General features: G+C 35.8%; 1 protein-coding gene across 1 annotated transcript in view; it reads right to left on the bottom strand.

Moving 5' to 3' along the window:
• Nucleotides 1-1,990: 1,990 nt before the first annotated feature.
• SLC44A5 (solute carrier family 44 member 5) overlaps nt 1,991-22,980 on the bottom strand; it is a 136,231-nt gene continuing 115,241 nt past the window's right edge. The window contains exons 11-21 of the mRNA XM_030825178.1: nt 22,142-22,241; nt 19,579-19,671; nt 19,035-19,122; nt 18,275-18,537; nt 17,646-17,740; nt 15,517-15,620; nt 14,375-14,448; nt 13,687-13,757; nt 13,471-13,559; nt 11,284-11,368; nt 1,991-6,553 (exon numbers count right to left, since the gene is read on the bottom strand). Of these exons, the coding sequence (XP_030681038.1) occupies nt 6,441-6,553; nt 11,284-11,368; nt 13,471-13,559; nt 13,687-13,757; nt 14,375-14,448; nt 15,517-15,620; nt 17,646-17,740; nt 18,275-18,537; nt 19,035-19,122; nt 19,579-19,671; nt 22,142-22,241 (1,175 nt within the window). The 3' untranslated portion in view covers nt 1,991-6,440. The remainder of the gene's footprint in view (nt 6,554-11,283; nt 11,369-13,470; nt 13,560-13,686; nt 13,758-14,374; nt 14,449-15,516; nt 15,621-17,645; nt 17,741-18,274; nt 18,538-19,034; nt 19,123-19,578; nt 19,672-22,141; nt 22,242-22,980) is intronic.

The following is a 22,980-nucleotide window of genomic DNA, read 5'->3' as shown; positions in this document are numbered from 1 at the left end:
GATGATGATTGATTCACTAATAATCAGAAGTAACTCAGCTAGGTCCTGAGAGAAATGTCTTTAATGCCCATTTTAGCCCTAATATAGGAAGTAACTTCGAAGAAGTAATGTTTTTTCTGTGCTCTCTCTCTCTGTATATATATATATATATATATATATATATATATATATATATATATATACACACATTATATATGTATATATATATCCGTATATATATACATGTATATATATAAACACATAGGTATATTTGGTTTTTTACTTAATTTATTAGACATAGTTGAGAATTAGATTATAAGACACAAATTTGTTAATATCAATGGAATGTGCATCTGCTATATTTTTTCATTAATGATTTATTGAATTATATTCTTATAATCATATATCTATATTATAAAACAATCATTTACACACATCTAAAGTTAACATTTGCAAGAAACTGGAAAAAACGTTAAGATGTCATCTCATACACTATGGTCTGCAATAATGATTTTAGTTCAAATTTGTCCCCATACCTTTTGCCAACAAAAACTGATTTATAAAACATTTTCCCCAATCCAGAACCAGATAATACAGGAGATAATTACTATGCCTGGTTAGATTTAAGAACAATTTCCTGAGGCACCTCTTGTAAAAGTGAAAGAACATACATTGGAATGAGTGCTAGTCAGCTGTATACTAAAAGAAAAGTGAGAAATTGTTACACAGAGCCTGTTTTCCAATAGTAGTTTAAATAAGAATTACACTGTCCCTGACAATCCCATCGAACCTTTCATAGTGTGATTTTACTATACAGACACACTAACTCTTCTTAAGCTCTTTAGGCTCATAGAAAAACCAAATTAATCATTGCACAATTGTATATCATTAATTTACCAACATAAGTGCTTTATCACCAAAAAGTAGGCGTTATTAAGACGTAAAGCAGAATTTGACTTTCTTGTGGAAGCTACATTATATTTTATTTCAAATAAAAAAGAATCATTAGCTATATTAATACCATGTCTTATTTTATTATCTTATTAATGTGTTCTTATTTTAAAAGAACACTGAAAACTGCAAGATCATTTTTTAATGTTTTCATTGAAAGAAACCCGTTAAATTTTAGGGCTGGGCGCAGTGGCTCATGCCTGTAATCCCAGCACTTTGGGAGGCCAAGTTGGGCGGAATCACCTGAGGTCAGGAGTTCCAGACCAGCCTCGCCAATATGGTAAAACCCCGTCTCTACTAAAAATACAAAAATTAGCCCGGCATGGTGGTGGGTGCCTGTAGTCCCAGATACACAGGAGGCTGAGGCAGGAGAACCTCTTGAACCCGGGAGGTGGAGGTTGCAGTGAGAGGAGATAGTGCCACTGCACTCTAGTCTGGGAGACAGAGCAAGACTCTATCTCAAAAAAAAAAAAAAAAAAGAAAAAAAAAGAAAAGAAACCCATTAAATTTTAAAGAATAATTACTTTTGAATATTTAATATGTAGTTCAACCTAAGAAAAGACACCAATATATTTGTTTTAAAAGACACCAATATATTTGTTGTAAAATTTAGCTTAAGATAAATCAGTGATAGTTATGTTTAATCTTGCTTTAGGAAACTGTTAATTGGTGTTCATATTCTTTAGGGTCTCTAAATTTATACCTGCCTTGAAAATAATGACATTTTCCTCCTATAAATTTTGACAAAATGAAATGAAGGACAGCAAATCTTTGGCAAATGAAAACAAAGAACAACTGACTAATTTAGGCTGAGTTATTTTTTTTAAGTATCTCATCCATTTAGCTTTGATTTATTTCCTTTGTATAAATTATCAGTTTCAGTTATTTGATTGTCAATGCACAGCTGGAGGAAAGTGGAAATTTTAAAAATATAAATCTACATTAAAATAAAAAACCCACCTAGATATTTGGTACAGAGAAGATACTGTCATAGTATAGTACAGGGTTTCGAAAACAAAAGTTTTTCTAGCTTAAAGAAATCAAAAGACAGGCATAATTATTTCTTATTTAAATCTTTATTAAAAGAAAAAACAGATTTAAAACAATAAGTAACAACAAATTTCATTAAATATTAAACATTTTAATTATCAAAGATATTTAGACAATACGTTTCTAACATTTCTGCACAGCAGAAGCACACTGATTATAGAGCTCAGAATGTCATGTGCTCATGTGAGTTTATTTTTGGCATAAAAGTATCTAAAGTCACATTTAAACAAATGTGATAATGTTTTATAAACTGATGGTAACTTACTGATGATTGATTCTCAAAGCTTCACAAATTATCATTATATGATTGACATTCTCTTAGGGTGAATACTTTTATGGACTGTTTCTGTAACACTGAGTAACCAACTGAATTAATTTCCTTAAAAGTTAGTAGTACTGGTAAAATTATTTAAAACTGAATTGGAAATTATGTTCCTGTTTATAGTAGCACAATACAATTAACATACTGTAAGTAAACTGATTTTTTCATACCAAACGTTAGAAAATGAAAGGGCATATATAGAACAGGCTTTGATGAAAATAAATGATCATTTAAAAGGGAGCTGTTCAGTATGTAACATCTGTGAGCACCCTTTCGAGGAGTAAAGTTTCCCTTTGTAATTCCTAGAAGTTTCTCTTTCTGATCTTTGTAAAACACTGAGAAATGCAGTATTATACCTATTGTATTTTCAAAGATCTACTATAGAAAACATTTTATTTCAAAACTTCTCTTTTAGTAAAAAAAAACAAATCCAACAAGTGTTCTTTCGGGGTTTGTTTCTTCTTGCGTGTAGTACACATTCATGAATGTCCACTAGGCGCAAGGGAAATTGTTTAGCTGCACAATGTATTCCATAATAGTGAGGATATCAAACAGAGCAAAATGACAAATGTTTTCCAATCAGTGAGCTAAGAGTGAAACAAATGCAATAAGACTTGTTTTAATCACGAAACATTGCAGGTTTTAATTTTTTAAAAAACAATGTTTGTAAACTTGCCCATAAAAGCTGGGTAATATTAAATAGCCAGTAAGGCACTTTGTTAGAGGGCGAAGTAGTAAAGGCTGGATGATTGGCAATTTGTTTAAAAGGAAACATTCTATACTTAAAGAGAGCAAACTCTGAAGTGGGGCAGTCCTTTCACTGATCTACTGTCCAACAAGAGTGGGAAAAACTTTAAAATTTTTAATTTCACTTTGCTGACCAATTTTCCCTGCAGAAGAAGTCTGTTAGTTGTAATTTTAAAAATATATTAGGAGCTATCAATTTAAGTAATGTATCATTTTTCAATCTAAGATTTAAAAGAATATTAACATATTCAGTAGTATTTTCAAAACATCCAAGCCACTCTTTAAAAATGAATTACAAAACAAATGATCTTAGTATAAAAATGTTTTATGTTATTAACAATTCCCTTGCGACTTCTGATGGCTTCACATATTACAGTATAAGCTTTGGTATAAAACATGCAAATGCAAGCCAACAAGGTCGTGAATACAGTGTTGCTAAACACAAAGCACTTAGGAAACAAATGTTGCACGGACACAGCAGATGGAGAAAAGGTAACACACAGCTGTAGGACGACCAGTTTGCTCTTCTACTGCTTCCTAGTTTGTGGATTTTCCTCCTGGAAAATCTTCAGCAAAGGTTGACTCACATAATAAGGTCTTGCAGTAGAACCATCATTTCTTTCTAAATCTTCCACTAGGAGGAAGAATGGTACAGAGTAAATATCAAAGCAGAACTGTAAGAGAAGTAACATCGCCATCTGCTGTATACTCGCTTTACAGCAGTTCAAAATCCTTTTTTTTGTTTTTTTGTTTTTTAAACAGCATAGTTTGGCATCAACATTATTGTAAACATAGTTATGAGAAAACAATCAGCCCTTGTGATTATGTCAGTAAGCTATTATTTCATTCTGTGTAACAGGTTAGATTCTGCCAATATTGCGTGTCTCTCAGTTGCATGATTGAGAAAATAACTTTCACCTTCTTTTTTTAATTTCCTTGCTAAATTACTATATTTGTTTAAAATTGATTTTGTTTTGCCATCAATAATTTAGATGGTATAGCCTTGAAAAATAAAAATTGTGAAATTTTAGATTTCAAACACATCAACTGCAAATTTTGAGGAACATTGCCCTGGTTTTTCAGTTTTTAGTTTAATTGCTTTGTAAGAAAATGGCTTCTAAATATCTTCTCAAAAACAATGCTCATTTTTATTCTACATATTTCAATTACACAAATAAGTAGTAAATGGAGAATATTTTTCTGACTAGACGTTAGCTCATAATATAAATTGGCAACTAGTTTATGTGTTGATTTATCTTTTATTCAAGTGATTTTTCAACTTTTTTTTTTAAAACAGGGTTTTGCTCTGTCACCCAGGCTGAAGTGCAGTGGTGTGATCATGGCTCACTGCAGCCTCGACCTCTTGGGCTCAAGTGACCCTCACATTTCAGCTTCCCAAGTAGCTGAGACTACAGGTGTGCGCCACCACACTTGGCTAATTTTTATATTTTTTATAAAGATGGGGTTTCACCATGTTGCCTAGGCTGGTCTGGAACTCCTAGGCTCAAGTGATCTGTCCATCTTGGACTCCCAAAGTGCTGGGATTGCAGGTGTGAGACACCACACCTGGCCAATTTTTCAACATTTATGTTATCAGAATCAAATAGAGAACTTTATAATAATTCACATCGTGGCTCACATCAAATCACAGTATATCAGAATCTCTTGGGCAGAGCACAAACATCTATAGTTATAACAAATTCTCAGGTAGAGGTCACTATTCTACTAGTCCTTTGTTGTGGCCTTTGTCTTGTTGAATAATAAAAGAATAATAATCTAGAAAGATAAATTGTCATTATCTGCATTACGCTTCAAGGAGAATAAGAATGCAGAAGGCTCTTTGCCAAAATGTGAAGCCAACGGACACTTTTGAATACAATAATCTCAAGAATGTAAGCCAAGAACAAGCTGGTAGTCATTAGATACTAAAAATCTTCCCTATTCATTGGCTTATTGCTATTAATTAATCTGCCACAGAGTCAGTTTAAATCTAGGTGTCTACACTTGAAGATAATTAATACGTATTTAGATCAATCTATAACACAACAATACATTTCTGACTCTTTTCTTGGATATATGAGTGATATTCAGATCAACATGTTCCTTTCTGTCAATACATAAATAATCCTTATACACAAGTTTAAGGTAAAAGCCAAGAAAATACAAATTGATTCAATGCTCCTTTTGGGGTGCATTTTTACACGGTTAACCACATCATACACATTTGCACACGGGGGATGGCTAGGCAAGGTGTGTGTGATTCATGCTTTGTTCTGCCATTCAAAACTTACACATGACTATCAGAAACCTCAGGCAGCCAGGGGTGGCAGGTGGCAACAGCTTTCCTCCTAAGCCCTGCAGGGGGAAGAGTTCCTGACCTGCAGTGTGCCCTTATAAAGGTATTAGATGATGGAGGGCCAACAGTATATTTCCTTAGGGTAAAATCTGAAGTGTCTTACTTTTCTCTTCCCTCACTGAACGGTGAGACAAAATCAAACCTTTTGCAGAACAAAGCCCCACAATCTCTTTAATCTAGAAATACAGGTGTGCTCATGAAAAGATATAATCACTCTTCTGAAACAAATTCATATTGATTTTCTATATAGTGGGAATAAGAAATTTGGGTTAAAGACAAAAGGCATGAGTTATGTAACAATTTCAGTTTCGTTCAGAATATTTTCACCATGGACAGAGGTTCATGTTGTTGAAAATGACACTCCAGAACTCAGATTTGACTTCAATATAAACATGATTTCCCTAAAACAGAATGGGCTCTGAAGGTTCCACAGTATTTTTTACCCAGCAATGCTCTCCGTAGAACCTATATAACATTAACATCTATGTTTGTTATGGACATGACTCACTGAAATATACTTCCTAGGGAACCATTAATACAAGTTTAATCACAGTTTAGAGAGTTGTCCACCAGCTTGAACAGTATAAATATAAGCATAGCACCATATTTACAAATTTAGTACCATATGCTGGTTAACTATAAATCAATATTTTATGGCTAATTAATTACACATTTATAGTGTTTTCAAAAATTGCCTGAATATCCTTTACAAATATACACTTATAAAAAGAAAGGCTATTAAAGTGCTGCAATGGAAACAGCACGCTGAGTTATAAAAGTTATTAAAACACTCTCGGCTACAGATTTTAAAAAACGTTTGACATTAACATTTTGATCTTTAGCTGGGACCACCGTCTATAAAGTAGACAGCAGCTAACGTCATCAGATACCTGACACCTCAGGTGGTAGCAGGTGCTGACTTCTTAGAATTAAGCACAGAAATTTCACATTCCTCAAAAGCAACATTTCCAAATTACAATCAACCTAATTTACACAACTTCTACTTAAAAGTGAGTGACACTGTTTGGAGCTTTTCTACTCTTTCTGCTTCTGGGCAACTAGTTGCTTCTTGATCAGAATTCCATGCAGGTTAGGGGTTATGAAGTAGGGTTTTTCTGTAGATCCATCATTTCTTTCCAGATCTTCACCTGTATATGCAGCAGCCAAAGCAGGCAAAAGCAGAAGCAGCAGAACAATTATACACATTTTTATAAATTGGAGGGTCGAACAGGGAAAAATCAGAAAAATCAGTGTTAGAAAGTCAAATATAAGACAAATCAGTGCAGTTTACTTGCTGATGCTGGGCAAGGCAAGAAGCTTCAACCTCTGCCAGGAAACACTGAAACTTCCTAAATCCCTCCCACTCCCAGAGAGATGTATTTTGATACTTTAAAGGCTAAGAAGATATTCTGTGTCCCTTCAAAAGTGTCATCTTTAAATTCTGTAACTGTTCATTTCAGAAAGATATAAACTGCCAAATCCTCCGGGATGGAGCTGAATAGGAAGTATATTAATTCTGTGATAAATGTGGAATAATAATGGAATTTCAGACTTTCAAGTCACTTCTAATGGTAGGCCATACTCTAATGTTACAGACGAAGACCCTGAGGCCCAGGGATATAAACCAACTCTGCTGAAGTCAAAAGCTCTGAGGTAAACAGGATGAGATAGGGACCCAGCCTCTTGACACCTAGTTTTTTGTTCTACTTAACTATAAAGCACCCTGTCCTAAATTCTTGCAGTCTTCCTCAGATTATATTTGAAAGCTAATATCAATGTATTCTGACTCTTGTAATATGTTAATTTACCTTTCAGCTTTGCTTAGGCTAATATTAAATTGATGGCATGTTCACTCACCAGCCACCTGCTGGGTAGTTGGGGGAAAGCACCAGAATTATGCTGAGAAACAAGGATACATTTGCATGAAATTAGGCTTCCCACAGATATATAAAATGCACAGCAGATAGTAGCTGTACTCTTGGGAATGGTTGGGTCATTGGTTTAGTAGATTTCTACTAGCCCTCACAGTGACCTTCCTCACATACAAAATGAAAAAAGCAAAAGAGGGAACATGATAGACGCTGAATATTTTGTTTTTTTGTCCTTAATCCTATTTCTATACAATAGTCCCCCCTTACCCACAGTTTTGCTTTCTACAATTTCACTTTCTGTGGTTTTAGTTACCCAAGGTCCAGAAATACGAAATGCAAAATTCCAGAAATAAACAATTCATTAATTTTAGATTGTGTACTATTATGAGTAGCATAATGAGACCTCACACCATCAAGCTCTATCCCACCTTGGCAGGGAATCCTCCCTTTATTCAGCATCACCTCGCTGTCTAGGATGCCCTTCCCTTAGTCACTTAGTAGCTTCCTCAGTTATCTGTCACAAGATCACAGTGCTTGTGTTCAGGTAACCCTTATTTTAGTTAATAATGGCCCCAAACTGCAAGATTAGCCTTGCTGGCAATTTGGATAAGCTGTAAAATGCTTCCTTTAAGTGAAAAGGTGAAAGTTCTCGAGTTAATAAGAAATAAACTTATACTGAGGTTGCTAAGATCTACGTAAGAACAAATCTTCTTTGGTTTTTTTGTTTGTTTGAGGCAAAGTCTCGCTCTGTCACCTAGGCTGGAGTACAGTGGTGTGATCTTGGCTCACTGCAGCCTCCGCCTCTCAGGTTCAAGTGGTTCTGTTGCCTCAGCCTCCAGAGTAGCTGGGATTATAGGTGCCCGCCACCATGCCTGGCTAATTTTTGTATTATTTGTAAAGACAGGGTTTCGCTATGTTGGTCAGGCTGGTCTCGAACTCCTGACCTCAAGTGATCTGCCTGCCTTGGCCTCCAAAAGTGTTGGGATTACAGGCGTGAGCCACCATGCCCGGCAAAACAAATTTTTTATATGTGAAATTGTGAAGAAGAAAAAAATTTTAAACTAGTTTTGTTGTTGTATCTCAAACTGCAAAAGTTATGGCCACAGTGTATGATAAGTGCTTAGTTAGGATGGAAAAAGCATTACATTTGTGGATGGAAGACATAAACGGAAACATGTTCCAATTGACAGCAATTGGGTTTGGTACTATTAGAGAATTCTGGCATGTCCAGGGGTCTTGGAATGTATCCCCCATGGATAAGGAGAGATTACTGCTATATATAACATATCTATCTTGTTATTACTCTTAAGGTACTGGTAAGAAGTCTGGCCTGGATCACATTAATAAGCATCTACAACTATTATTTTTTTCACATTCTGAGACCATGAATCTCAGGACCCTGTAATAATAAAAAGATTCCATGTTTCTAAAAATGAAGTGTTTACAAAGGGTTGGCATTGTAAACATCACCAGTTTTCTGGCAGCCAAGACAATAGGAATAAATAAATAAATAAATAAATCTACACATTCAGAATTTGGCTCAGGGCATCATTTAAGAAGAATATTTTACAAAGTATGATGTTGCCCATAGTAACAGCTAGGGGAGGAAGAGAAACACAATTTAAGTTTCCTTGTTCTTTGTTATCACAGACAACAGTCTCTGAAAGGAAATGATTCATGTCAACATGCAATACACTGAATCAAGCTGATGTACCTGGCTTTCAAGGAGTTGGCAATTGATTAATAAAGATGGTGGAAAACATTTCTTACTGTCAAAATTCAAAATCAACTGCCAGACTTAAAATCCACATATTAGCCAAAACTTCCAAAGACTGGAAGCTAGTAGGTTCTAGACATTTCCTGAGACAAATTTTGATAAGTATTTTCAGCTACAAGAATGGGGAAGGTCACATAGTGATTTCCAGGTATTGCTCCCATGATTAATGTTGGAGATGAGAGATCTTTGAGCATTCTAAAGCCCTGTCTCCACCGTGTTTTAGTGCTTGACCTTACTCGTGCTCCTTCTTCCATACCATATCTGAACTGTTTGTTCATGTGATATTTTGTAGATAGATGGCTTTTCTTAGACCACTGAAGCACTAGGAAAACATTAAACATTTCAATTCCATTTACAACCAGAGGAAGAGCTAACTAGTACATAAAGTTCTCCTGAATTCTTTGTGCGGTTATTGAGAATTGATTTGAACAGGCTCAGAAACAAACAAACAAAACACAAGGCCAAACTTTTTTCCAGGAGGTTTTCTTTGAATATACCTCCCTATAGTTATCTTCTCTCTTGATCCCAGTGTGAAGTTGCTGCTGTGGGTTATTCTAAAATGAAACTGTAAATTTTATACAAGTGGATTGCTTAGTAATGGCCTGTCAGAGAGTAAATGTTTCTGTTTCTCTTAAGGGCAATGTGCTAGAGAAATAATCTCTCAGGATGTGTAGTTGTGCAGCTAACAAGTTCTACTCTTTTACTTACTGACTCTACTTTCTGTTGGTTTGCCAAAGAAATGGCATGGAAGGTGAGGGCCAGATTAAGCTTCTGCTAGGTACTAGGTTCTCCAGGACTTTTCCGGTGAGGTACTAATATTAAAAAAATCATTTTTTTTTCCTCAGAGCCAGGATCTTGCTCTGTTACTCAGGGTGGAATACAGTGGCATTATCATAGCTCACTGCAGCCTTGAACTCCTGGGCCCAAGTGATCCTCCCACCTCAGCCTCCTGGGTAGCTAGGACTATAGGTGTGTGCTACCGTGCCTGGCTAATTTATTTATTTATTTATTTTGTAGAGACAGGGTCTCACTATGTTGCCCAGGCTGGTCTCAAGCTGGGCTTCAAGCAATTCTCCCCGTCTTGGCCTCTCGAAGCACTAAGACTACAGGTATGAGCCACAGTGCCCAGCCAAAAAAAAGAAAACCCTATTTGGTGTATGGGAGTTGCATATGCAACTATAGGAGCATCATGTAAGTCAGTGATGAAAGCTCTAAAGAAGTATTTTAACTATGTATCAAACTTAATCCAACTATTTCCTAGAGGCACTCCTCTCTGAATCCTATCCATTTGTCATTGTGATGCACGGTGCAAACTGGCCCTATATGTCCTTGAAACCACCTTGTCATCTTGGCTTTATCAGAATTTATAAATCCTCTCCTCAAAGAATTCCACATATCTAGTTCCCAGAGTCCAGTTATGTCTTCAGTTCTGTTAACAAAGTATGGCAGAAGCCAATCATTATTATTCACTTAAAAAATCAAGAAATGAACAAAATAATTTCATGCTAACAGTATGCCATGAAGCCTGAGGTTCATTTCAGTAGTTGACTCTTCTGTGCTTTGCAAACTCCATTCTCTTAGCTGTTAAGATTTCTTTTTAAATTTTGTATTTTTCTCCAAGCCTTGTTGAGGTATAATTTTTTTCTCCAACTTTATTGATATAATTAATAAATGACAATTGTAAATATTTAAGGTGTATAATGTTTTGATATATGCATATATTGTAAAATGATTGCCACAGTCAAGCTAATGAACGTGTCCATAACCTCCCAGAGTTATCTTTGTGTGTGTGTATGGTGAGAATACTTATGAGCTTAGCAAATTTCAAGTTAACAATACAGTATTATTAACTATAGTCACCATGCTGTACATGTGAGTGCCATAATTTATTCATCCTGCATAACTGAAAGTTTGTACCCTTTGACCTCTCTATTTTACTGACCCCTCAATCTCTGGTCATCACCCTGCTACTCTGTTTCTGTGAGTTTGACATTTCTAGATTCCACATGTAAGTGAGATCATGAAGCATTTGTCTTTCTGCATCTGACTTATTTCTCAGATATTATGGTTTAAAGAACATATACTAAGCAATATCTCTTTCCAGATAAACACGTTTTGTGGTTGCAGCCAGGTAACAGCAGATCCCCAGGCCAGCTAAGGGCATGGGCCTTCACCATCTCACCTTTTCGTTATCCATGGAAGGGGGAAAACACACACACTGAATACTCACAGAAGCAGATGAAAATCGTTTCAACACACATTGCATAGACGCTGAAGAACCCATGTGCAATCAGGTAAGACCCCAAAATGACCGTCTGTAAATGGATGAGGAAGAGAACCAACATGTCATTTACTTTGACCAGAAGAAGAATAATGCAGCTATAAATGAAAGCCATGATGAGAAAGTTTTGAAGTACTCTGTATGGGAAAAGAGTTCAATATAGAGACCAAAAAGTTCAATGATAATGCTTCTGCATACTTTGTACTGAGACTTACACAAGTTTTATTAAATTAACTGTCTTTTTTTTTCTTTTTTTGGGGGTACTATTTTCTTTCTTTTCTTCCTTCCTTTCCTTTCCTTTTCTTTTCTGCCTCTCTCTCCCTCCCTCCCTTCCTTCCTTTTCTCTCTTTCTTTCTTTCTTCTTTCTTTTTCTTAATAAAACAGAAGTTTATTTCTCCCTAGGGTAACTGTTTATAATAGGTGTTCCAGATAACAGAACGAGCCTTCTCAACACAGTGATCCAGGGATTCTGGCCATATGCCCAGCTCTTTAGAAGAAAGAGAGAACAAATTTTTGTATCAAGCAAAGAGATTTTGCCAATGATATTTTGTGTCTCTTCAATCAGTTGATGCCAGTGTTTTTATTTCTGAAATATTCTTTTGAATTCTTTTAAAATTTTATTTTTTTAACTTTTATTTTTGGTTAAAGGGTATGTGTACAGGTTTGTCATATAAGTAAATTGTGTGTCATAGGGGTTTTGTGTATAGATTATTTCATCACCCAGGTGACAAGCATAGTATCCAATAGGTAGTTTTTCCATCTTTTCCCTCCTACCCTCCACCCTTAAGTAGGCCCCAGTGTCTGTTGTTTCCCCCTTTGTGTCTATGTGTACTCAATATTTAGCTACAACTCATAAGTGAGAACATGCAGTATTTGGTTTTCTCTTCCTGTTTCAGTTTGCTTAGGAGAACAGCCTCCAGCCCCATATCCATGTTGCTGCAAAGGACATGATCTCATTCTTTCTTACGACTGTGTAGTATTCCATGGTGTATATGTACCACATTTTCTTTATCCAGTCTATAACTGATGACCTGTTCATTTTCTTCCTGCCACCCCCAGTACCTAGCAAAAATATCTCAGTTTTAGTATCTTGTACCCAAGGCAATAAAGCGTTAGGCATTAAGAGCACATACTGCCTGGGTTTGAATCACAGCTCAGGCACTCAACAAGTGAATTAACCTTTCTGTGTCTCCTACATAAAATTGGCAGTGGGGGAGGGGCGAATGTGAATAATGACAGTATTTTTGACATGTGGGTTAAATGAGTTAATATATTATGATAGATACTGCAGGGCTTCACCCAGATCTACACTGCCTCATCCATCCTCAGTTGTGGGAAATCTAGGCTGCTAATGACTCAGTTGCTTCCCTCACTCACAATTGCCCTTCCTGCAGGGAATTGCCTCACCCAAAGTTATACCCTCATGCAGCGGTCAGTTCATGACCAAAAACTGCCTGATGCAGCATACAAAGGTCCAGCCCCTTTGCCAGAATGTCCTGCAATTCCGAGGCCTCAGCTGTAACTTCGGCATGGGTCAGCTTCTCCTGCTACCTATCCTGCCCTCCTCACTTTCTTACCAATGTATCTCAGGAGACAGCTTCCTGACATAATTTCTGCATGCAATCCTCTGTCTCAGGTTATTTCCAAGGAACCCAGTCTCTAAAGTAGAATGTGGGTTGGCATAAAGACCAATAATTTTAGCTATCATTATTATTTCTACTATTCCTTTTTAAAATTGTGCTATCTCTGATAAATCGCAGAATCAACAATACCCAACTGCTACGGAGTGAATTGTGTACCCCCTAAATTCATTTGCCGAAGCCCTAAGCCCCAATGTGATTTGAAGGTGGGACCTCTGGGAGGTGATTAGGTCAGGAGGATCAGATTAGTGTCCTTATAAGAAGATAAATGAAAGAGATAATCTCTCTCTCTCCCCACCATGTGAGGATACAGGAGGGTGTCTCTCTGCTCACCAGGAAGAGGGCCCTCACCAGAAATCAAGTTGGCTGGCACCTTGATCTTGGACTTCCCAGCCTTCAGAACTGTGAGGAGTAAATTTCTGTTGTTTAAGTCATCCAGTCTATAGTATTTTTATTATAGCAGCCTGTACTGACTGCTATTACCAGCAGCTCTTACCAGCAAAGGTACCCAGTAGTAATTTAAAGATGCTGGTCCTTGTGCAATCACTGGCAGTCTTTGTGTGAAGAACAGGAAGGCCAGAACACCTACATTGAAAAGGTAGAACATGTATATTATACATTTGCAAAACAATACAGTTTTTTGTAGTAAAGTAGTTCTTTCAAGCATCTTTTAAACTTTTTTTTTATTATTATTTTCATCATGATTACTTACCTATACTTCCAGCAACTAGAATTTTCCCCAGGAATAATACGAAGTATGTAACTTCATCTGTAACTGCAACTCTGAGTATCAGAAAAAAAGAAAGTATAATTCTGTGTTTAAAATATACTTGGTACTTAAAATTTATGGCAGTAAATATTCATGAGTTTATTTTGGTGTGTCTTTGCTGAAATTGTATTTGGCAATTGTTTTGCAAGAAATGATGGTGGAACTCATGGATGATGTTCTGACTTATTTTTAATGTAAACAGAAGATGGCATTGTAGGGCTGTCAGGAGCCCTGCAGTGGTGGTGTCAGCCTCACTCTGATTTGAAGCTTATAGACACCCTGAGTCCTGAGGATGCTGTATTGTTCTCTGATTTTGTTCACTCAGGCTCCACCAATTCTGGGAGGGGGAAAGATGATAATGTGATTCATCTGGGGGAATTTCTTCAGCAGAGGGGATAACAAAAATGAAAAAATGCCAATGGACCTAAAGACACAGGTGGATGATGGAAGCAACAATTCTCAGGTATGAAAATAAATTAATGGTATGAGAGATAATATTTAAATCTGTCAAGTTAAAAGATAATATTCATATCCAATAATGCCACCAACACTTTAAATAACAACATGTAAAGGATGTAATGCTCAAGGTTCACTACATTGCTAAATTACAATGTTCAGCCTGATTACTTACTTTAAAACATTTCTCATCAGCAGATTGAAAGCATCTTTTGCTGACCTGCAGAAGTTTCTGCCATATATTGCAATCTGAGGAAGACAGTTGATATTATTCTGGAGCCAGTAACATACTCTAACAAGATCAAAAGACAATCCAATGACAGGAAGGTAACCAAATTAATTCCTGTCATTTGTAGAGCTATCCCTACTCTTCTTTCTAACATGTGTATTTGTGGGACACACTGTGTGTCCTCAGCTCTACACAGCTCTCAGGGTCATTGACAGTCAGGTGTGCTTCCGATGCTGTATGCCCTCAAACTCTGGGGTATTAGACAGCCTTAAACAGAGGCAGGTCTTTTTCTCAAATTCCAGATAATGGCTTCTGTCTTTAAAATGTTTGGGCTAGAGTTTATTGCTGAAAAGGTTAAATATTGTAGTCTCTACATAAAAAATTACTCTTAAGGAAACCCAATACCTTTCACTAAATTTGACTTATTGATGAATAGGCTTAACATAATACTCTCATTGGAGGTAAATTAATGACTGTTTGAATCTCCATAACTATTTCAATCACTTTTCCAGACCCTGTGCTACTGTGATAACAAGCAAATGTCATAAGGTTATACTGTAGCTTTCTAAATATTAGAAGAATTATATTTCTGGATCCCTTATGTTAAAAAACCGATTTAGGAGTTTCCATATTGCCATAGGAAACAAGTAAAACTCAGTCAAGCATTGTCAATGTCCACACATTTCAACACAATATTCATAAAAGGATAAGACCCTTCTTTAAAATTATGTAAATTCCAGAATTAGAAAGTATTTTCTTCTCAGAGTGAAACATAGATTAAATACTCTTTCTTCCCACTAAACTATGCCAAAGACACACAAAACCATTTTTTATCCAACACACTTGTAAGTTTCCAAAATGTGTAATTTTTTTCTCTCAAAAAAGATATTGAAGGTAATAATATAGTTCAGATACTATCTCGACTAGGGAAGCATATTCCCTGAATCATGCATTGAATTGACAGGCCTTATATCAGCATAGTGATAAATTCAACTGCATGATGTAAAAGTGCTTTAGAGAGGGCAATGTAGACATGAGGTTTGGGATTGCAAAGAAGCAGCTTAGTAAATAAAAAATAATCTACCTACCATAATATAGGCATTTCTGTTTAAAAACTTTATTGCATTTTCCAAACACCAGAAGCAGCATCTCAGGCAGCACTGTAGGAATTTAGAAAATGTGTTCTGGGTACCTATGAGAAGGAGATATTTAAATCTATTAATGATTTGCAGCTGAACCTTATCAGTCAAACTAAATAATAATACAACATTTAAAATGAGATTTAAAATTTTTTATTGTTATAAAATATACATAATATGAAATTTGCCATTTTAACCATTTTTAAGTGTACAGTTCAGTGGCATTGAGTACATTTATAATGTTGTACAACCATCACTGCTATCCATTTCCAGAACTTTAAAATCTCAAATAGAAATTCTATGCCCTTCAACAGTAACTTCTCATTTCCCTCTTCCCCCAGCTCCTAGTAAACTCCATTATATTTTTTGTCTGTATAAATTTGCTTCTTCTAGGTGCTTCAAACAGGAGACATCATACAATATTTACCCTTTTGTATCTTGCTTATTTCACTTAGCATGATGTTGTCAAGGGTCATCATTTCATTCCTAAGGTTGAATAATATTTCATTGTATGTATATAACACATTTTGTTTATTCATTTGTTGATTGGAATTTGGGTTGTTTATACCTTCTGGCTATTCTGAATAATGCTGTTATGAACAGTGATGTGCAAGTATCTGTTTGAGTTCCTTCTTTCAATTCTTTTCATATGTATCTAGATGTGGGATTTCTGGGTCATATAAAATTATATTTAAAAATTTTTTAGAAACTGCCATACTGTTTTCTACAGTGCCTACATCATTTGACATTCCCTCCAGCCATACAAAAGGGTTCCAATTTCTCCACATTCTTACCAACACTTGTTATTTTCTGCTTTTTTTCTTTGTTTATATATATATATATATATATATATATAAAATAGCCATTCTAATGTGTATGGAGTGCTATCTCATTGTGGTTTTGATTTGCATTTCCCTAATGACTAGTGATATTAAGCATCTTTTCATGTCCTCATTGGCCATTTGCGTATCATTTTTGGAGAAATATCTATTCAAGTTCTTTGTCCATTTTTGAACTGGGTTGCTTATTTTGCTGTTGAGTCGTAGAAGTTCTTATATATTCTGGATATGAATTCCTTATCTGGCATATGATTTGGAAATATTTTCTTCCATCATGTGGGCTGTCTTTTCACTCTCTTGGTAGTGTCCTTTGTTGAATAAATGTTTTTAAATTTGATGAAGTTCAATGTATTTTTCTTTTGTTGCCTATGCTTTGGGTGTTCTATCTAAGAAATGATCACCAAATCCAATGTCATGAAGCTTTCATCTTATGTTTTCTTCTAAGAGTTTTATAGTTTTAGTGCTTTTGTTTAGGTCTTTGATCCATTTTTAGTTAATTTTTGTATATTAATGTAAGATAAGGTTGAACTTCATTCTTTTGCATGTGGATATCCCATTTTCCCAGCACCGTTAGTTGAAAAGACTGACCTTTTCCCATTGAATGGTCTTATATGTGAGAGTTAGTTTCTGGGATTTCTCTTTTATTTTACCTCTATATGTCTGTCCTTATGCTAGTACCACACTCTTTTGATTGCTGTAGATTTATAATAAGTTTTGAAATCAGGAAGTGTGAGTCTTCCAGCTTTTTTGTTCCTTTTCAAGTCTGTTTCCAATATTAATAATAAAATATTTTAAGGTACATTCCAAGCAAAGTTTATGTGTTTGTAAACAATATATATCAGATATGAAGACTTATGCCCGTGACACCCACATCTATATTTTAAGCCTAACCTGACCTGAACTATAGACTTGGAACTGCCAACCTGACATCTCCATCATGCTTCTCAACAACAACATCTCAAAAAAGAATTCTTAATCTCCTTTTTGAAATTTGTTTCTTCTGGCTTCCACAGCTTAATAAATAGGATCACACACCTTTTCTCTCTCTTCTTCACCACTGTCCCTCCCCTCTGCTGACATCAACTCCTTCAGCAAGCTCTCTCTGGTTTTCCTTCAGAACAGGTCCCAAACGTGCCCTTTCATCCTTACTACCCTAGTCCAAGTTATAATCATCAGGTCTCCCCCCACCCCCGATCCAATTTATTATCTTCACAAAAGTCAAGACGTCTGAAATCTTACGTTTAAGACGGTGGTCCAAGTATTCTAGGACAATTTTAAACATTTGAATTAATGCAATAATCAAAGATCCAAATGCTAGGGAGCCAGTGTGATATCTGCACAAAAATAAAATGAGAATAAGTTAAAACTTAATACCATTATTTAAAAGGATGCTCACTGAATAATTTTCACAAGTAAAAGGTATCTGCAGAAGGATTAACAGCAAAAAGCCTGTTGCACTCTCTTATTTAGATTGATAAAGGTCTCCACAGAGGATTTTAAACCATATACATCTGTCTTGTCTTACCCTTCATCAGCATAAATGACACCAATAGTCTATCATCATAAAATACGATGTTTTTACTGCTCAGTGGAGACACAGAGCCAAGTTAATCCTTGATCTTTCATTTGGTATCCTCCTCTATCTTTTTCTCTCTCTAGTAACCTATAGCATTTAGAAGGAAATTGGCTTGGGTAAGGATTGTAAAACTGGCTATGAAACCAGACAAAACCAGTGGGCATCCATGACTTTTGATTCATACCTTTGATTTCATTTGTACCTTGCCACTTGAATTAATGAGCCAAGACTGAATTACAAGCACACTAAATGTAACTGACAAGATAGGTGTAGGCTTCAACTTGGAACTTACCGTATGGCTCGTCCAAATGCAGTAAAAAGTGGATATCGTGGGATGTCATCAGGTTTTTTCATGGCCCAGTAATAAGTAGCGAATGCACCAGCAAGGGCACACTGACCCAATGCAATGACGAAGTTTATAAGCCAGAGAAAGATAAACAAGTTGTATACATGGAAGGTAGGGATGTATTGATGGTACAAGCTCTTTCCACCATAGAATGCAAAGTTACACAGAGCCCCAGGGCAAGCTTTGGCAATTTCAGTTGTATTAAAAATCTGCATTCAGGAAAAAGAACACAAGGACATAATATTAAATATCACTCCAAGATAACAACTCCCTGTGTTTTCCTCTTCCCCTCAATTGCATGTCCTGTTGTTTCTCCATTAGCTCCTGCTCTTACTCCTCTATTTTCTATCACTTTATATAATTCTCTAATGAGCACTGGAAAGTATCCCGTTTTTCATCAAATGCTCATAATCCGCACCCACTATAATTTCACATGTATCAGTGTTGTTGTTGACCATACCTACTGTCTATGGTCTTGGGTATATGGTAGGGCAGGCAAGCTCAGGAGATACAGTGCTTTCTCTCCATTCTGCCCACTGTTTTCAATACTCTCCTGCTTACCTGTTGCACACTCCCCTTCAGCACATAGTTGTCCCTGTCAGTGTACAGGATCTCTGCTTCGGGACAATTCCTACAACAACTACAAGATGAATTGCAGCAGAAGTCTATATTGAAGTAAGTACATGAAAGAGTTTCTTGTACTTACCTCTGGGTCACAGGTTTGATTTTCATGTATGCAACGCCCCTCTGGAGCTATGACTTTGTATACAGGTACCCCTGATGTCGCCAAGAAACTGAATAAACTCCATTAAGGATAAACTATTTGCTGGTAGATTGAAAATAAATGGACAAGAAAACAATACAGACAACTCAAAAGTGCATGAGGAATTAACTTCAAAAATTCCTAATATTTTAACAATATTCATCGATTTTTCAGGCCTAGATTAATGTAATGTGGGCCAGCTGCACTGAGTGGCCCCTTAAAAACAGTAAAATGTACAGGAGCTTTCTTGGCTTATTGCTAAGGAGCAGTATCATGCGGAGACAAAATAAAACAAACCTACAATATGAACTATTTGAGGGGAAATTCAATCAGTAGATTGAAACGTTTTTTAGAGCTTGGGAAAAAAATAGTTATTTCTTAGTACATTCGTCATCTTCCCAGGGATAGAAAACACTGAACACAAACTCCTGGTTCACGAATAGTCATGTGAACCTGAGGTTTAAAGAGGCCAATTACCAAAGGATACACTGCTGTCACGACCCAGTAGCAAATGCAGATTGAGAGCAAAATGAAAGTTAAAGCTGGATAGACTAATGTACTAGGAACGTATCCAATGGCTCTGAAATAAAACAAATAGTTGAAATTCAAAATGATTGTCAAAACTAGAAATAAGCTTTAGACTGAATTAATTCTAAGAAAACTGGTAATAACCACGGACTCTTTTTTTGGTGATCATTCTGGCATATTCTCAGTTGGTTTTACATTTTTATTTATTTACTTATTTTTAAAAGTAAGTTATGCGTTTTTCCGATGCACATGTTAGACTCCTGCCTAAAGTCCCTCAAATTTTCCTTCCTTTGGTTACCACTGTCTGACCCATAAAGATTTGATACATTGTAATCACGACATTTCTTCCTTTTGTTTAGATTCTTAGACTTTTAAAATTGAAGAAGATCATGTGTCACACTGTGGGAATCCCCCACTAATTCAAGAATCCCCTATACTTCTTCAGAATGTGTTCACTAGCCTTTGGTGAACACACTGAGTGATGGGTACTTACTTTTACATGACATGGCTTATTCTATTTTCTTATCAAGGTATTAGAAATTTCTTCCTTATCTGCCTGTTTGCAAACTATATCCTCTAACTTCTGGGGAAGAAATGACCGTTTTACCATTTTTTCCACATAGCAACCCTTCAGGTAATTCCTTATTCTTTTATCTTTGGAAAATATAATGTCTATTTGCAGTTAAATGTATTTTTAAATTATAAATTTAAATTATATTTGAAAATATAATTTCTAAAATGCAATTTTGGAAAATATAATGATCAAGGATAATAATTTCTTTGATATTTTCTAATAGGACACGGTTTGTGAAATGTTCACTATCTGACTGCATTACTTCTAATGACTTCTGTTACATGATCTTTTCAGCATATGACACTGGATTAAACACAATACTGTTTCATATGGCCATTGAGAAATAAGATGAAAATCTTATCACTCCTAATGCATTGATGCTTAGATTTTTTTGTATTTGCTACCTTCCTCACCTCACTATTTAAGCTATACTGTTTTCTCTTTTCTCCAAACACTGCTGTTAAGTGAATTATTGTGTGTCCTTAGGTTTACCCTGTATTCTCACACCTATTTGTTTCAGTCCTTAATACCCCCTGAGCAAACTACCAACCTGTTTCAGTTTTACTGGCCCTTTAACACAAACACATATGCTCATGCGAATGCACATTTAGAAGTGAAACAAGTAGAGCAAGTTACAGTGAACTGTGCAATATCATACTACTTAAGAAATAAACCCAGAAAATCAGTAGTTTTCAGTGGCTAATGATAGGTTATTGTGGGAAGGAGAGAGAGTTTAACTAACTGCTTGTTAACTATTTAAACCACTGACTTCAGGTGGCACTATTATAATAAAAATAATAATACGGTAATTTTGTTTAAATAATCCTTAAAACTTAAAAATAATTTGGTTCTTGGTCATTAACAATGTAGTTTCCATCACACTAAATAGACAGCGTGGGCTGTTGGCTTTGTAATAATGCTTTCCCGGTTACTTCCATGCATTATTAAAAAATTCACAGTATTATTCTTGAATGGCCTTTTGGAATAGTGTGGAAACTATAGGTGTTATTATCTCTTGGCATGAATTTTATGAAAGATTTAGTGTTTATTTTGTAACTTTTAAAAATAAAAATGACTCCTGGTATAAAGTGTTCCTAAATTATGGGCTTTAGATATGAAATGTATAGTCTGGTGCTCCTAGAATCAATTGTCCTGTCTATTAGAAAATTACGTCACTCAGACAGAAGTGGCAATAGCATATAATTGACTTCATAGAATTATGGTGATTTAAAGTTTTACAAATTATCTCAACCATTAATATAAACATATGACCCAGTATGAAAATAATATAACATGTAATCTAGCTAACTTTTATATAGCACTTTATCACTTACTTTCACATGTGTCATTCTCCTAACACATATTTGGTGTTCAAAAACTGCTAATACGTAGATTAAATAGGTTTTACCCTTATTTTACCCTATGATTATTGAGGTTTGGGGATATTAAAGGACTTGTTAGTGGTGATCTTTCTAATAAGTGGCAGAGTGTGAACTTGAATAAGTGTTTCTGAATGGAAGATGCTTTCTTTTAAAAGTCTTCTTTTTTTTTTTTTTTTTTTTGAGACAGAGTTTTGCTCTTGTTGCCCAGGTTGGAGTGTAATGTCACGATCTCAGCTCACTGCAACCTCTACCTTCCAGTTCAAGTGATTCTCCTGCCTCAGCCTCCCAAGTAGCTGGGATTACAGGCATGCGCCACCACGTCCGGCTAATTTTGTATCTTTAGTAGAGACAGGGTTTCTCCATGTTGGTCAGGCTAGTCTCGAACTCCTGACCTCAGGTGACCCACCTGCCTCAGCCTCCCAAAATGCCAGGATTACAGGTGTGAACCACCGCGCCCAGCCAAAAGTGTTCTTGAAAGGAAAATAGGTGAGATATTTATGCAAGGGACACTGACTGATTTTACTGACTGATACACTTTAGTTGAGTTTCTACATTAAGGGCCTTACTTGCTTCCTTCCTTCAGCAGGATAATGGCGACTCGGATTCGATTCCTGAGGAAGATCAGCATGAGGATGACAATCACTTCAATGATGCAGAGTATTATCACTTTGAACAGGAAAAAAAAAATCAGTCTGTAATACAAGTAGATACAGAAACAAACCTTCCCTGCAAATGCTAGGATTGAACTTTACGATTACTTCTGCCAGTTCTGACACCTCACAATCTAAGCAGTGTTATCTCTCCAAAAATGCCAATCTTAGAAATTAACTTTCACAAAATCCTAAGAAATCTAGATTAAAGCCTTTAGCATGAGCTTGAACATCTCTTTTGGAAAGGGTTCATCTCATCCATAAAGCATTTCACACAACTTGTAGAACTTTGAAAATAGGAATGGAAAAAGGGAAGGGCTGCTTTAGGTAGTTCTATTTTAGATGCTTTCACCTTTAGTTCATTGAGTAAGACAATATACAGAAGACACGTTTTGAGCTGTTCGCTTTCCTCATAATGCCTCTTAATTGTCCTTGCTGGCTGGCAGGGCAGGTTCTTGGCTGTCCCATTATTATTTTCTGACTCTTCGCACTATGGGCACCATTGATGGAATCAGGGTGTAAACTTAACCCAACTCGGCCAATATAAGTATTAGAATTTAAACTAAAGGAACCTAGTTTAGTCAACTGAATTTTTTTAGTCTTGAATTGTAGTTTATAAACCTTGAATTGTAGGTTATACAAACTGCATCAAAACCATCTTTATGTAAAATAAGTGAATCTGCAGAGAAAGAATAAAGTATAGATGTATAAAGAAAGACAGCAAGGAGAGGAAATCTTGGGTTCTTTTTGGCTTT

Source organism: Nomascus leucogenys, chromosome 12 (genome assembly GCF_006542625.1).
Source record: "Nomascus leucogenys isolate Asia chromosome 12, Asia_NLE_v1, whole genome shotgun sequence".
Lineage (NCBI taxonomy): Eukaryota > Metazoa > Chordata > Mammalia > Primates > Hylobatidae > Nomascus > Nomascus leucogenys.
This window is presented reverse-complemented; position numbering and strand designations above follow the sequence as displayed.